Below are 14,454 nucleotides of genomic sequence, written 5' to 3' on the forward strand. Positions count from 1 at the left end.
TTGCTGTTCCCCTGTGAGAGGGAGCATCATGGCACAGACTAGCGGATTTTGCCAATACATTCCTTGGTGTCAGCCTCCTTCACAGCAGGACCCCAGGGAGAGAGATTGAGTGCTTCACTTTTTTGTTTGATTTTTGTGCTTGGGAGGATTCCCACCCAGTATTGTTCAAGATGGGCTTGTGGTGATATTCAGGAGATGATGTGATGTTAGGGGGTTGAATCAGGGTGGGACCCCTGCAGGCAAGCACCTCTCTGATCTGGCACTGGGGACTTTAGCTGAAAAGCCCCTTTCAGGACCACGGTAATATTACGATGGGGTAGCGTGTTTGCCTTGCACAAGGCCAACCAGGGTTCTATCCCTGGTATCACTGCTAAGAGTGCTTGCAAGGCAAATGGCCTACCCACTGTACTATCTCTATGGCCTCTATGAATATTTCTGTGACTCATGTCTCCAAGGAAGAAGAACCACCAACATCTACTAGAGATGCCTGGCTGGGGCCCAGGCCTGATGCCAGGCCAACCCTGGCCCCTGGCCATCCCTGAGCAGTTGCCTTAGTTCAGGGGTTCTTTCTAGGCCAGCCAAAGAGCTGCAAATACTTGAGATCTAGTTGTGGCAAGCCCCTGGCCAGGTCTTTTCAAGAAAGAATGTGGTGGGACTCTTGGGTCTATGGTGGGACTCTGGGAGTAAAAGGGTGGGGTGTGCAGCTGTCTTAGTTCAGGGGTTCTGCCAAGGCCAGCCGAAGAACTGCAGATACTTGAGATCTAGTTGTGGCAAGCTCCTGGCCAGGTCTTTTCAAGAAGAATGTGGTGGGACTCTTGGGTCTATGGTGGGACTCTGGGAGTAAAAGGGTGGGGTGAGTTATAGGCACAGAGTGGTGGCTGAACTGGTGCAGTGTTGTCTGGAGACTAATATTGGGGACAGAGTTAAGGGACCAATAGCAGTGTGTGGTGCAGTGAGATGAGGGATTCTCAAAGGGATAGTAGATGAGGTGGGCAGAGAAGCCACTGCCCACACCCCCTGCCATGCCCGCAGCTGCCAAGCGCCCGGAGGATGTGTGTGGGCCCACACAGTTCCGCTGCGTGTCTACCAGCACGTGCATCCCAGCCAGCTTCCACTGTGATGAGGAAAGTGACTGTCCGGACCGCAGTGATGAGATTGGCTGCAGTGAGTGGGGAGCAGGGGCCAGAAGGTTTTGGGCACCCCTCTGTTCTCAGTCTCCCCTCTGAGTGGAGCTCAGCTTTCCTCCCTGGGCCCTTCACTGCCTCACTCCTGCTCTCATCTCCCCAGTGCCACCGCAGGTGGTGACCCCTCCACAGGAGTCCATTCAGGTTTCCCGGGGCCAGACAGTGACCTTCACCTGTGTGGCCATTGGTGTCCCCACCCCCATCATCAACTGGCGACTCAACTGGGGTCACATCCCCTTACACCCCAGGTGCGATTCTCTGGGTCCTGAGTGGGCTGGGGAAGAGGGAAGGCTGGGCCAAGGTGGGGACTCCCTATTCTGACCGATCCCACCTTTGTCTTGGGGCATGTAAGGGTGACGGTGACCAGTGAGGGAGGCCGTGGCACTCTGACCATCCGGGACGTGAAGGAGTCTGACCAGGGAGCCTACACCTGTGAGGCCATGAATGCTCGCGGCATGGTGTTTGGCATTCCTGATGGGGTGCTGGAGCTCATTCCTCAGAGAGGTGTGGCTGGTGGTGGGGGTCAACCCTGGGTAGGGGTAGGGCTGGGCCTGCCTTTTGGGAGGCCAGCTGCAGATCCCTCCATGCTGTTTTGCAGGGCCCTGCCCCGATGGGCATTTCTACCTGGAGGACAGTGCCTCCTGCCTGCCCTGCTTTTGCTTCGGTGTCACCAACCTGTGCCAGAGCAGCCGCCGCTTCCGAGAACAGATCCGGCTGCGCTTTGATCAGCCTGATGACTTCAAGGGTGAGTGATGGGCAGCAAGCAGTGAACAGTGGGCAAGCTCTGGACTCCCAGGATAGTGTTTGTTGGGAAGGCAGTGCATGCTGGGTGATAGGGTCTGCAGTGGACACAGAGTTGCTGAAGACTTGCTGAACCTGGAAAGAAAAGCATTTCAAGGGAAAACAAGCTTTTATTAGAGAAGCCAATCTACCACTGATGCCTGATACCCAGAGCCTGAGTCTTGGAGACAGATTCCTGGTCCGAATCCTACTATCTCCCTCATTGCCTTTATACCCCTGAACAAGTTACTATCTGGATCTTAGTTTCCTTGCTACAAAATGGAATAACCACAGCTCCCTGCCGGCTGTTGTGTGGGTTCATGGCCTCAAATGTACAAGTTGCTGAGAATGGTACTTGGTCCATGATATGTGCCCATGAAGTATTTCCTAAAGTTGTCACTAGCATCCTGGAAGCTAGTGGGCATGAGAGCCTCAAAGCTAAGCTCTGACGTATCTGCAACCCAGGATGGTCTCCAGCTGCACCAGCCACTATCTGCGTGACTGAGAGCATGTTGCTTGGCTTCACTGGGCCTTTTTTGCCCTAACATGAATTTGGGTCATTGGAGTCCATTCTTTCTTGACTTGGAGAGAGGAGCAAAATAACTTGGGATCCAGACATCCAACAGAACTGGATCCCAATTCCCCTTTGTCACTCATCCCCTGATAACCAGCTGCCCCGCACCCCATTACCTTCATCGCTGGAGAGTGCAGGCAGCTCTCTTCCCACAGTCAGCATTGCAGCCCTTGTTTCCTATTCTGTCCTCACTGGGAGAGAAACCTCCAAGGGACTTGTGTCAACTGCACGACTTCTCCAAGTGTCCTCTACGTGGAGAATAGTAATGGCTGTGGATGTTTGATAATCTTTTCAGCACTGAGACTGACCCGGTCATTGCACACAACACTCTTCAAAGTCGGGCTGTTTGTTTTTATCATTTTCTGATAAGGACTAAAGACTTTGAGACATGGTGTCACTTCCCTGGGTCATAGACAGTTTAGAGCAGGGGTCTCAAACTCGCGGCCCTCCGTACAACATTTTGTTGCCCGCGGCTGGCCTTCAAATATCGTAGTATTTGTGATTATTCGCTTACCGAATAATCGCAACAAAAATCGCATTAGTAAGAAAAAAACCACATTAAACATCTGCATACCCCGAGCAGTTCCGTTCGGGGTATGCAAATGTTTAATGCGCTTTTTTTTGTGATTTTTTCTTACTAATGTGATTTTTTTTATTGCGAATATTCAGTAAGCGAAATCCCTTATGCGGCCTTGCTTCACCCCGACTTTGCCTCCTGCGGCCCCCAGGTAAATTGAGTTTGAGACCCTTGGTTGAGAGGCAGATCTGGACCCAGCCCTATCTGATTGGAATTTGGAAGGTCAACATAGGCAAGACTGAGGCAAGCAATGGAGGTTGGAGGTGGGCTGAATGAAGGGACCTTCCCTGGGAAGAACCTGGTTTCAAGGACTCTACAAATTCATTCTGCAGATGAGGGGCTGGTGAACTGCCCCTAAGTTAAAACTGCCCAGATCTGGGAGAGTGTCTATGGAAGGAATGAGCTACCTGTTTTTTCGAACTGTCCACTGACCTAGATATGAGCTACGTGTGGTCAATTACATTTAAATTAATCCCTCCTGTCCCTCAGTCCTATAATCATGTCTCATGTGCTTGATAGCCACACATGGCTAGGGTCTGCTGTACCAGAGAGTGCAGACACAGAATATTGCTGTCATCTTGGAAAATTCTTACATTGTTGCTGCCTTTGACAGTCAAGAGGATCTCTCTCTGTGTCTGTGTGTGTGTCTTTCTCGCATACACACACACACACACACACACACACACACACACACACACACACTTTTGTTTTCTTTTGATGTTTGGGTCATACCCAGCAATTCCTGGTTCTATGCTTAGGAATAAGTCTTGTTCAGGAGACCACATGGGATGTCTGGGATTGAATCTTGGTTGGCTGCATACAGGCAAGTTCCCTATCCACTGTAAATTCAGAATTGTGTGTGTGTGTGTGTGTGTGTGTGTGTGTGTGTGTGTAAGAGAGGGCTGGACTATATCAAAGCACTAGTAAAAGTTTTCTGAGCCACAACAACCAAAAATTAATTCAGAATAAAGCTGATCCATGCTGCCTATGAGGGCTCAAGATGTCAGAGTGGAGACATACAGAGCAACAGAGGGACAAGATAGCCAGTTTGGGAATACTTCCTTTGTACCACGTCCTGTTTTAAGCATTTGATATTAAAGTACACATTTCTTCTTCTTAGCAACCTTAAGAAACAAGCCAGGGTCACTCTATTGCCATGATAGGGAAACTAAGGCCTTCATTCAAGCTCTGGAGGGTGCTGCTCATCAGCTCTTTGCTTCCCCTGTGATGTTCCAGTCCTGACTATTTGAGGGCCTATGAGCCAGCCAAGATAGCCTGTTTTGAGACCTTTCTCAGACCTGTGGTTCCACTGTCTCACACATCTGTGCATCCTTCAGGATGTGCCACTCCAGAGCTTTGGGAGAAAGTTAAACAAGGCTGTTTTGTTTAATTTTTTCCTGATTTTGTTTTTTGGATCACAGCCAGCAGTGCTTAGGGGTTATTCCTGGCTCTGTGCTCAGAAATCGCTCCTGACAGGCTCAGGGAACCGTATGGGATGCCAGGAATCAATCATAGGCCGGCCACATACAAGGCAAAATGCCCTACCTGCTCTGCTATTGCTCCAGCCCCATAACATGACTATTTTTTTTTGTTTGTTTGTCTTTTTTTTTTTCTTGGGCCACACCCGGCGATGTTCAGGGGTTACTCCTGGCTGTCTGCTCAGAAATAGCTCCTGGCAGGCACGGGGGACCATATGGGACACCGGGATTCGAACCAACCACCTTTGGTCCTGGATTGGCTGCTTGCAAGGCAAATGCCATTGTGCTATCTCTCCAGGCCCAACATGACTATTTTTGATCAAGGGAGAAGGACTCCATTTCTTTCCAAGAACACTGTCTTTAAGAACTTCCAATCTGTCTGTTGATTGTTTCTGGGCAGGGATATTGGGCAGGCACATGCCACAGCCCTCATCCCTTTTTCTCCACCCCACCCTTCTCAGGCGTGAATGTGACGATGCCCATGCAGTCCGGCACGCCCCCGCTCTCCTCCACCCAGCTGCAGATTGACCCTGTCAGGCAGGAGTTCCAGCTGGTCGACCTATCCCGCCGATTCCTGGTCCATGACTCCTTCTGGGCTCTACCTGAGCAATTCCTGGGCAATAAGGTAAGAGACCACTTTGTTGCCACCTTTATACACCCATAGACTGCCAGTTGGATAGCAGGGCAGATTCAGTGATGAGGGAAAGTGTGCTCATGCTCGCACATCAGCCCCCATGGCAGGTCATCTGCCCTCCACTCTCTAAGGAGAAAGGCAGACCACACCTCTGGAAAGGGCCCCAGGGCCATCCTCCAACCACTGTGCTTGGCTCAGTGCTTTCCCTTGGCTGCTTCTGTGCCACTTCAGCATACTACCAACATACAACATACACTAAGAACTACAATGGCAGAGCCAAGTCCCACCCTGTACCCTGCACAGTTCTTGACATATAAGGAGTGCCAGGGTCACAGAGCAAGGGAAAAGGGTCAAGGTAGGACATGGTGGCCATCACACTGGCCACGGTCTGGCAAAGTCTCCTCTCTGGTCCAGGTGGACTCCTATGGTGGCTTCCTGCACTATAAGGTGCGCTATGAGTTGGCACGTGGTGCCCTGGAACCAGTGCAGCGGCCAGATGTGGTACTCGTGGGTGCTGGCCATCGCCTTCTCTCCCGTGGCCACACACCCACTCAGCCCGGCACTCTGAACCAGCGCCAGGTCCAGTTCTCTGAGGTGGGTGGTACCTGCATGCACGGGACTGGGAGGGAAGCAGATGCAAACTCTGTGGGCCCTGACATGGTATTCTATCTCACTTGCCTGTGTCCATGCCCAGGAGCACTGGGTACATGAGTCCAACCGGCCAGTGCAGCGGGCAGAGATGATGCAGGTACTGCAGCGCCTGGAGGCAGTGCTCATCCAGACTGTGTACAATGCTAAGATGGCCAGTGTGGGACTGAGTGACATTGCCATGGACACCACCGTCACCTATGCCACCAGCCATGGCCGTGCCCACAGCGTGGAGGAATGCAGGTGACTGGTCTGGCAGGCTTAGGGACCAAAGAACTGCTTGGGGTTGAGGGGAACCTTTTCCAAGGCCACGTGGTTCCTGCAGCTTTTCTCCTGTCCCTATCTCCACAGATGCCCCATTGGCTATTCAGGCCTATCTTGTGAGAGCTGTGATGCCCACTTCACCCGGGTGCCTGGAGGGCCCTATCTGGGTACCTGCTCTGGCTGTAACTGCCATGGGCATGCTAGTTCCTGTGACCCTGTGTATGGCCACTGCCTGGTGAGTACTGCCACCAGTACTAGGATACTGAAACTTGTCTAAGGACAGGAACAGCATGGGAGTCCCAGGTAGAGGCTTCATTATGTTTGCATGTTCACTGCAAACTTCCAGAGGGAGTGCTTGAAATTCAGACTGGGTCTCATGTTAAAGAATACATTAATAGAGACATCAAGCTAAGGTAAAGGAGGTAAATGTCTTACCATTTTCTATCTTGAAGAGGAGAGTGTAAGGTGTGGCCTCTACCAGGGAAGCTCCGAGGAGAAGGAGTCTAGAAATTATAGTCAGTCCTTAAAATTGTGGAGTAGGTTGGGATTTGGGAGTTAATAGGAGAAAAGGCTCAAGTAGTGCAAACTTAATAGCCCCTGAAGAGCTTGCAAGTTCCAGAGTGAGTGCAGATTGTAAAGGGTGTAGGTTTAAGTCCGAGTAAAGCAGGAATCTGGAGCCAACTGTGAGTCAAACTGCCACAGGACAAGTTTTCCCCTTTTGTCCCCCCAATAGATTGAACTGGATGTTTTTCTGTCTACAAAATTAGGGAGTGATTCCAGCTTCAAAGGCCCCTCTCAGCCCAGCATCACATTAGTTTCTGCCCTGCAAAACCTAAGCCATCCCCTGCTCCTTTTCCCAGAACTGCCAGCACAACACCGAGGGACCACAGTGCAACAAATGCAAGGCTGGCTTCTTCGGGGACGCCACTAAGGCCACAGCCACTGCCTGCCGGCCCTGCCCTTGCCCCTACATCGATGCCTCCCGCAGGTCAGACCCAGCTGGCCACGGGCCATGCAGCGTGCTCGAGGCATGCTCTGGGCAGGGAAATGAGAGCCCTGGGCTCAAACTCCTAATTCTCAAACCCTTCTCTGCCCGTCTGGGCCTCAGTTTCCCTTTCTATATAATGGACCCATCTGTCTTGCTAAAGCTGCTATAAGGCTGCTCTGAGTTCACAGGGGCAGCAGCCATATTGGTGAGGCCTGGCCTGACTCTGTATTGTAGCCCCATACCAGATCCTGTCCACTTGACCTTCACAGGTTCTCAGACACCTGCTTCCTGGACACAGATGGCCAAGCCACCTGTGATGCATGTGCTCCCGGCTACACAGGCCGCCGCTGTGAAAGGTGAGGAAGGGCCGAAGGGACTGGGCAGACAAGCTGGGAGTTGGGGCATGAATGACACTGACAGGCCTTTCTTCTCCCAGCTGTGCCCCTGGCTATGAGGGCAACCCTATCCAACCAGATGGCAAGTGCAAGCCCAGCAGTGAGTATCCGTGTTGCCTTGGCATTTGCACCCACCCCACCAGCCCCATCCCTGGAGCCCAGCCCAAATCTCAGGGGCCTTGGGGAGCCACATGGTCTTCCAAGACCATGTCTCTGCCATTACTACCAGTCCCACCAATACACTCTTTGTGCCTGCAGACCAGGAGATTGTTCGCTGTGACGAGCGAGGCAGCACAGGGACACCTGGGCAGGCCTGCCGCTGTAAGGTATGTGTGACGAAGGCTGGTGTTCCTCCTTCTCCTTGTGACTTCTGACTTTGATAGAGCACAGGTGGGCAGTTAGGTAGACTGGCTCAAATCTTCAAGTCCTTGCCAGTCATTCTACGTGTGTCCACAACCCAGAGAGCATCGTGGTTACACTGCACTGTCACTGTCATCATCCTATAAGCCTTACAAAGACATATGACAGAGGTGTTATTATTACCTATCTGCAGACATGAAGGTGGAGACTCAGGAAAGAGATATCATTGGCTCCTAGAGGGAGATAGTTGGGGCAGAGGAGCTCTTACAGCAGGAAAGGCACTTGCTCTGCTGACAGGGTTCATGAAGTAGCAGGAATTTTGATTAAGCTACCATGTTTTGAATCTTTGCTTGTTGTTTGTTTTTTGGTCTTGGGGCCGTACCTGTCAATGCTCAGGGCTTACTCCTGACTCTTCTCAGGAATTAATCCTGGTAGGCTCAGGGGACCATATGGCATGCTAGAGATTAAATCTGGGTGGGCTACATGCAAAACAAATGCTGTGCTATCTCTCCAATCCTTGTGTTTCAAATCTAACTGATGGGTGAGCTTCTTAGCAATCAAAGGAAAAAGGGGATAAAATTTGATTGCACAAGCTCCCAATGATCTAACTATTCATCCCTGTGGTGGCACTCTCTGGTGCAGGCGCTCTTTGTACAATGCCCCTCTGACCTAAGCTCCCTGTGTAGAAGTTGGGTGGCTGAAACCTAAAGCTCCAGGGAGCCCCTCCTGTGGGCCATCCTGCAGCTTCCAGCTCTGTGCCTGCAGAACAACGTTGTGGGACGCCTGTGCAATGAGTGTGCCGCCGGCTCCTTCCACCTGAGCACTCACAACCCGGATGGCTGCCTCAAGTGCTTCTGCATGGGTGTTAGCCGCCAGTGCACCAGTTCCTCCTGGAGCCGTGCCCAGGTACCTATGTCTTGGGAGCACAGACAAAAGGAGGGATCTCCTGGGTCCTGACCAACGATAGATGCCATTTCCAGGCCCTGACCACCCGACTCCCATTCTGGCTTTATCTCCTGCTTTTAGGTGCTTGGGGCCTCGGAGCAGCCCACTGAGTTCAGCCTGACCAACACCGCCGGCACTCACAGCACCAGCGAGGGTATCTCATCCCCTGTGCAGGGAGAGTTAGTCTTCTCCTCCTTCCATGCCCTCTGGCCCGAATCCTACTTCTGGAGTCTCCCTTCACGTTTCCGGGGAGACAAGGTAGGTAGAGAGCAAGGATTTGGGAATAACAGGAGTGATGCAGGCAGAGGTGTGGAGCAGAGGTGTGGGGTCTGGGACAGTGGGAGGCTGGCTGTTTGCTGAGTACTGCTCCTGCTCTGTTCCAGGTGACCTCCTATGGAGGGGAGCTGCGCTTCACGGTGACGCAGCGCCCCCAGCGTGGCTCTGCAACCCTGCCCAAACAGCCGCTGGTGGTCCTGCAGGGCAATGGCATAGTCCTGGAGCACCGCACTTCCAAGGAGCCCATTCCTGGCCAGCCCAGCACTTTCGCCGTGCCCTTCCGGGAGGTAAGCAGCATGCCAGGTGCCAAGAATTCTCTGTGGAGAGCAGGGTGGAGGTCACCGCCCCTGCTGTGTCGGGTGACGGCACTCTGGGTTCTTTTCTTGCAGCAAGCATGGCAGCGGCCTGATGGACAGCCAGCCACAAGGGAGCACCTGCTGATGGCACTGGCAGGCATCGACAGCCTCCTGATCCAGGCTTCCTTTACCCAGAAGCCAGCTGAGACCAGGTGCTGGGCCACAGCAGATGAAGGAGGCTGAGAAGGGGCTTCTCTACTGTGGACAGGCTGTGTGGACCTTCGGGTCCTGTTTTCCTGCTCCATCTCTTAAAAACTAAAGCCTCCTTGCTTACAGGGCATAGTTTAGCTCAGGCCTCTGCAAGTGAAGCCTGAGATGGGGATGGGTGTGCATGTGGCTCACAAGAGATATGAGAAGGGGAAGGTGGGGGAGGGGAAGCCAGTTAGGTGCAGTCAAGCTTTCCAGTGAAGACTAGCCTGGGTGGGCATGGTGCCCTGGCCTAGACTGTCACTGGGCACCACAAAGAGCAGGCTAGGGCCACTTCTCCAAAGAGGAAGGCACATTCTGGGGAGAAAGATGTGAGTTGAAGCCTAAAGCTTTTCCCCTCAGATACTACACTCAGATTAACTTTTATGCATGCAAAGAATTCCCCAAATTGTCATGACTTTTGGAGAAACTATTTAACTTCCTCACCAAATTTATTCTAGACTTTTCCCCCCTAGAGAAGTCCATGTTCTCTATCTGCCTGTCTGCCTGTTTGTCTGTCTGCCTGTCTGTGTCTGTCTGGCTCTCTTGTTTCATTTTTATTTTGGGGCCACACCTAGAAATTACTCCTAGTAGGCTTAGGGAACCATATGGGGTGCTGGAGATTGAACCAGGTCAGCCACATGCCAGGCAAATAAATTCCCTACCCATTGTACCATCACTACAGCCCTTGCCTGTGTTCTCTCTTAAATACATCTCTCTCCTTCCCTCTCCCTCTCCCTCTCCCTCCTTCCCTCCCTCCCACCCTCCCTCCTTCCCTCCCTCCCTCCCTCCCTCCCTCTCTCTCTCTCTCTCTCTCTCTCTCTCTCTCTCTCTCTTTCATGCAACATATTTCTCTAAGCAAATTTCTTTCAATGAAACTAGTTTACTTTGAAAAAGGAAAAGAAAGAAAGAAATGGGGCCGGGTAGGTGGCGCTGGAGGTAAGGTGTCTGCCTTGCAAGCGCTAGCCAAGAAAGGACCGCGGTTCGATCCCCCGGCGTCCCATATGGTCCCCCCAAGCCAGGTGCGATTTCTGAGCACATAGCCAGGAGTAACCCCTGAGCATCAAACGGGTGTGGCCCAAAAACCAAAAAAAAAAAAAAAAAAAGAAAGAAATGGGTTGAAGACATTCCCTCCATCCTCGCTGCTGAGGCTGGATGCTAGGTAGGAAGGGGTCAGGGATCCCTTGGAAGTAGCACAGCAGGACTATTTTTCAAGAAAGCCAGTCAGTGCCTTCTAGGGCCCCAGCACAGACTTGTTACAGTGCATCTTGTCATGCCCAGGATCTCTGGCATCAGCATGGATGTGGCCGTTCCAGAGGACACGGGCCAGGACCCCGCGCTGGAGGTGGAACAGTGTGACTGTCCATCTGGGTACCGTGGCCCCTCCTGCCAGGTACACATTACGCCTCTTCCTCCATGACATCCTGACTCTCTTCCTACCTCCCCTCTCGGGCTGCCCCTGGCACTGCTGTCCTTCCACTCACAGGACTGTGACACAGGATACACGCGCATGCCTAGCGGCCTCTACCTGGGCACCTGCGAACGCTGTGGTTGCCATGGTCACGCCGACACCTGTGAGCCTGAGACTGGTGCCTGCCAGGTGAATGGCCCCCTCCTTTCAGTCCCACATGCCTGGCTGTGGCCTTGCTGAACCTTGCCTCTATCCTGCTCTGCCTCTGCAGGGCTGCCAACACCACACAGAGGGCCCTCGGTGTGAACAGTGTCAACCTGGGTACTACGGGGACGCCCAGCGGGGGACGCCACAGGACTGCCAGCCATGTCCGTGTTATGGAACCCCTGCCACTGGCCAGTATGTCTTATCCCACTGAGCTCCCCTTCCAGGAATACCCACTGCCCTTCCTGTCAGAGTCAGCCCTGGGCTCACCACTCCCTTGGGCCACTTTAAATAAAATCCACTTCTGTCCTAGAGTCTACTTCCTTGACAGTGGCAAGAGACCCCTGCTAGACCCTGTGTGAGCCCCAGGCCTGGGGTGACCTGGGTCCTAACACAGAGCTGGTATTCTGTTCCCTGTGTCCCTTCCTCCTGTCCTGGTCCCAAAGGAAGAATTTTCCTCCTGCTAACCAGAAACCTGCCCCCACCCCCTAGGGCCACGCATACTTGCTTCTTGGATACCGATGGCTATGCCACCTGTGATGCCTGCTCCCCTGGCCATAGTGGACGTCACTGTGAGAGGTAAGGGGAGCGCAGGGTGGGGCCCCTGGAGTTGTGTCTGGCTGGGCCTTGCCTTCTGACCAGGAGGGACTGGATGGTTCCCTCCACTCACATCTTCCATGGCCCCCAGGAAGTGAGTAGTGCCCCTTCTTGGACAGTCAGCTCTGAGCATGGCCTCTGAGATCCACAGGGATCCACCTGCTATCTTCCAGTCCTCAGCACTTCTGTGCAGTCAGACATAAATACCTCACTTTTTTTATTTGGTGGGGCCTTTCTTAGGGCTTACTCCTGACTATGTATTTAGGGATCACTCCTGACTGAGCTTAACCACTTGGGGTGTTAAGGATGGAACCCAGGTTGGCTACATGCAAGGCAACTACCCTGTCTGCTGTACTATTGTTCCAGATATCCAAACACCTCCCTCTTGCTGATCATACTAGGTTAGATGTACTCTGTCCGGCTCTTTAGCTTTGGGGTGCTCTTCTCCCCTATTTCCTCATCTTTAAAATGCAGGAATCTGGATCACAGCCCCTTCAGCCTCCCTCCTGTCATGGCAGCCAGACCACAGCTCCCAGCCACGCCCTTGACACAGTAGCATCCTAGGACTCTTGCTCACCCCAGCGCTCTCTGTCTCTCTTCCTCTCTACCATAGATGTGCACCCGGATACTACGGCAACCCCAGCCAGGGCCAGCCATGCAGGAGTGAGTAGTGGTGGGAGCCCTGGGGCGGCAGGCTCTCTATTTTTCCCTAGGGGTACAACTAGGACAGACCCATTGTCTTCCCACCTGGGCAAGTGACTTGACCCTTCTACACATCATATTGGCATGTTCATCTGTGCAGTGGGAATAATAATGTCCTATCTGCCCCAAAGAGCCACCATAAACATGGAGGGGGCAGGGCCTGCCTGCCCATACTGGGTGATGAGAAGTGATTCCCCCAACTCTGTATAGGTCTCAGACTCCCAGAGTGTGCTGGGAGTGGGTGCTGGGTGGGGGGAATGGATTTTCCAGCTTTAGCTTTCTTCTACCTTAGGAGATTCTGGGCAGTTGCCACAGCCCATCGAGTGTAGCTGCGACCCCCGGGGCAGTACCAGTAGCCACTGTGACCCTGCTGGCCAGTGCCAGTGCAAGGTGAGTCTCCAGCCCAGCCTGAACCCCACCATGTTAACTTCCTGGACCTTGGGACTTGCCCTGTCCCTGCACCCATTTCCCTTCCTCAGGGGCCTATATATGCTCTGCTGTCTGGGGGCCTGGCAGGAAATCAGGCAGCACTAGATAGAACTGGGGCCTCCATAGGGAGAGGCATTCTCTCCAGGGCTACTGGGCATAGCTGGGGAGAAGAGTCATAGAAGTTGCTTTGGGAGCAAGAGATCTTCCCAGCTTCCTGTGCCTACCTCTTCATCCATCCATCCAGGCCCAGGTGGAGGGCCTCAACTGCAATCACTGTCGGCCCCACCATTTCCACTTGAGTGCCAGCAACTCAGAGGGTTGCCTACCCTGCTTCTGCATGGGAGTCACCCAGCAGTGCACCAGCTCCTCCTACAGCCGCCACCTGGTAAGGCTTCACTCTCTGTCCCCTTTCTCCCAGAGCACATGGAACCCAATCCGGCCCCCCAGTCACCTAGAGATGCCCATCCCCATGTCTCATTATTTCCCAGGGACCCTCACTCTTTTCCAGGACTCTCCCTTCAGTCTCATGACTGCTTATCTTCACGGTGCGCCCATTCTCCTATTCCCTATTATTTCTTTTTGTCCTTATCTAAGCACCAACTTCCTACCCCAGTCACCTACCCTACTATCCCTGGGCCAGGATAACCTCATGTGCTTCTGTGTCCTTCTATTGCCAGATCTCTACCCACTTTGCTCCTGGAGACTTCCAAGGCTTTTCTCTAGTGAACCCACAGCGGAGCAGCCGCGTGACCGAGGGCTTCAGCGTTCAGCCTACACCCGAGGGGGCCCAGCTCTCTTTCAACAACTTTGCCCAGCTTGGCCATGAGTCCTTCTACTGGCAGCTGCCGGAGACATACCAAGGAGACAAGGTGTGACATGCAGCAAGGGACTGGACATCCACCCAGTGCCTACCTTGAGCAAGAGCCTTGCTAAGCTCTGGGATCATGAGTTGAACTCAGAGCAGCCCAGCTTAACACACACCACATTGCGATGAAGAGGTCAGGTGTAAAAATCTTGTTGTAAACCCAGCTTTGCTACAGATTAGCTGGCTTCCCACAGATCAACCTCAGCTCCTGGGTGGCTGGGAAGCTCTGAGGTCCTTCCTAGCATACCTGCTCCTACACAGATGAGGCGCTGGGCACAACAATCATCTCATTTCCTTTGCTTATGCAGAATTAGCTTGGTGTTGGGCCTGAGCATTCTAGTAATGGCCCTAATGACTAGACACCCACACCTTTTCATGTCACTAATCACCACACAGACCTGTCCATCCTTAAAGTGAGGAAATGGTTGAGGGGAAGTTGGGAGTGACTTGCCCAAATTGCCACCATCAAAAAGTGATGCTGGTGAGGTTCAAACCCTAGTCAGAGAAATAGCCCAACCCAGCTTCTTCATACATCACTAGTCAGAGAAGAGTGTCTTTGCTACTCAACTAGTTACAGGGTAAGGGTGATGGTATTCTGGTG

At 52.8% G+C, this 14,454-nt stretch overlaps 1 protein-coding gene across 1 annotated transcript in view; it reads left to right on the plus strand.

The window, feature by feature from the left end:
* HSPG2 (heparan sulfate proteoglycan 2) overlaps window positions 1–14,454 on the plus strand; it is an 85,572-nt gene that overhangs the window by 20,551 nt on the left and 50,567 nt on the right. Inside the window, exons 12-35 of the mRNA XM_049775565.1 lie at window positions 1,033–1,164; window positions 1,288–1,432; window positions 1,537–1,688; window positions 1,783–1,929; window positions 5,055–5,218; window positions 5,642–5,821; window positions 5,922–6,118; window positions 6,227–6,374; window positions 7,000–7,127; window positions 7,397–7,483; window positions 7,564–7,622; window positions 7,781–7,848; window positions 8,648–8,788; window positions 8,909–9,085; window positions 9,211–9,390; window positions 9,493–9,611; window positions 10,927–11,038; window positions 11,132–11,245; window positions 11,328–11,455; window positions 11,753–11,839; window positions 12,471–12,520; window positions 12,852–12,949; window positions 13,233–13,373; window positions 13,666–13,857. Of these exons, the coding sequence (XP_049631522.1) occupies window positions 1,033–1,164; window positions 1,288–1,432; window positions 1,537–1,688; window positions 1,783–1,929; window positions 5,055–5,218; window positions 5,642–5,821; window positions 5,922–6,118; window positions 6,227–6,374; window positions 7,000–7,127; window positions 7,397–7,483; window positions 7,564–7,622; window positions 7,781–7,848; window positions 8,648–8,788; window positions 8,909–9,085; window positions 9,211–9,390; window positions 9,493–9,611; window positions 10,927–11,038; window positions 11,132–11,245; window positions 11,328–11,455; window positions 11,753–11,839; window positions 12,471–12,520; window positions 12,852–12,949; window positions 13,233–13,373; window positions 13,666–13,857 (3,146 nt within the window). The remainder of the gene's footprint in view (window positions 1–1,032; window positions 1,165–1,287; window positions 1,433–1,536; window positions 1,689–1,782; window positions 1,930–5,054; window positions 5,219–5,641; window positions 5,822–5,921; window positions 6,119–6,226; window positions 6,375–6,999; window positions 7,128–7,396; window positions 7,484–7,563; window positions 7,623–7,780; window positions 7,849–8,647; window positions 8,789–8,908; window positions 9,086–9,210; window positions 9,391–9,492; window positions 9,612–10,926; window positions 11,039–11,131; window positions 11,246–11,327; window positions 11,456–11,752; window positions 11,840–12,470; window positions 12,521–12,851; window positions 12,950–13,232; window positions 13,374–13,665; window positions 13,858–14,454) is intronic.

This window comes from Suncus etruscus, chromosome 6 (genome assembly GCF_024139225.1).
Source record: "Suncus etruscus isolate mSunEtr1 chromosome 6, mSunEtr1.pri.cur, whole genome shotgun sequence".
Classification (NCBI taxonomy): Eukaryota; Metazoa; Chordata; class Mammalia; order Eulipotyphla; family Soricidae; genus Suncus; species Suncus etruscus.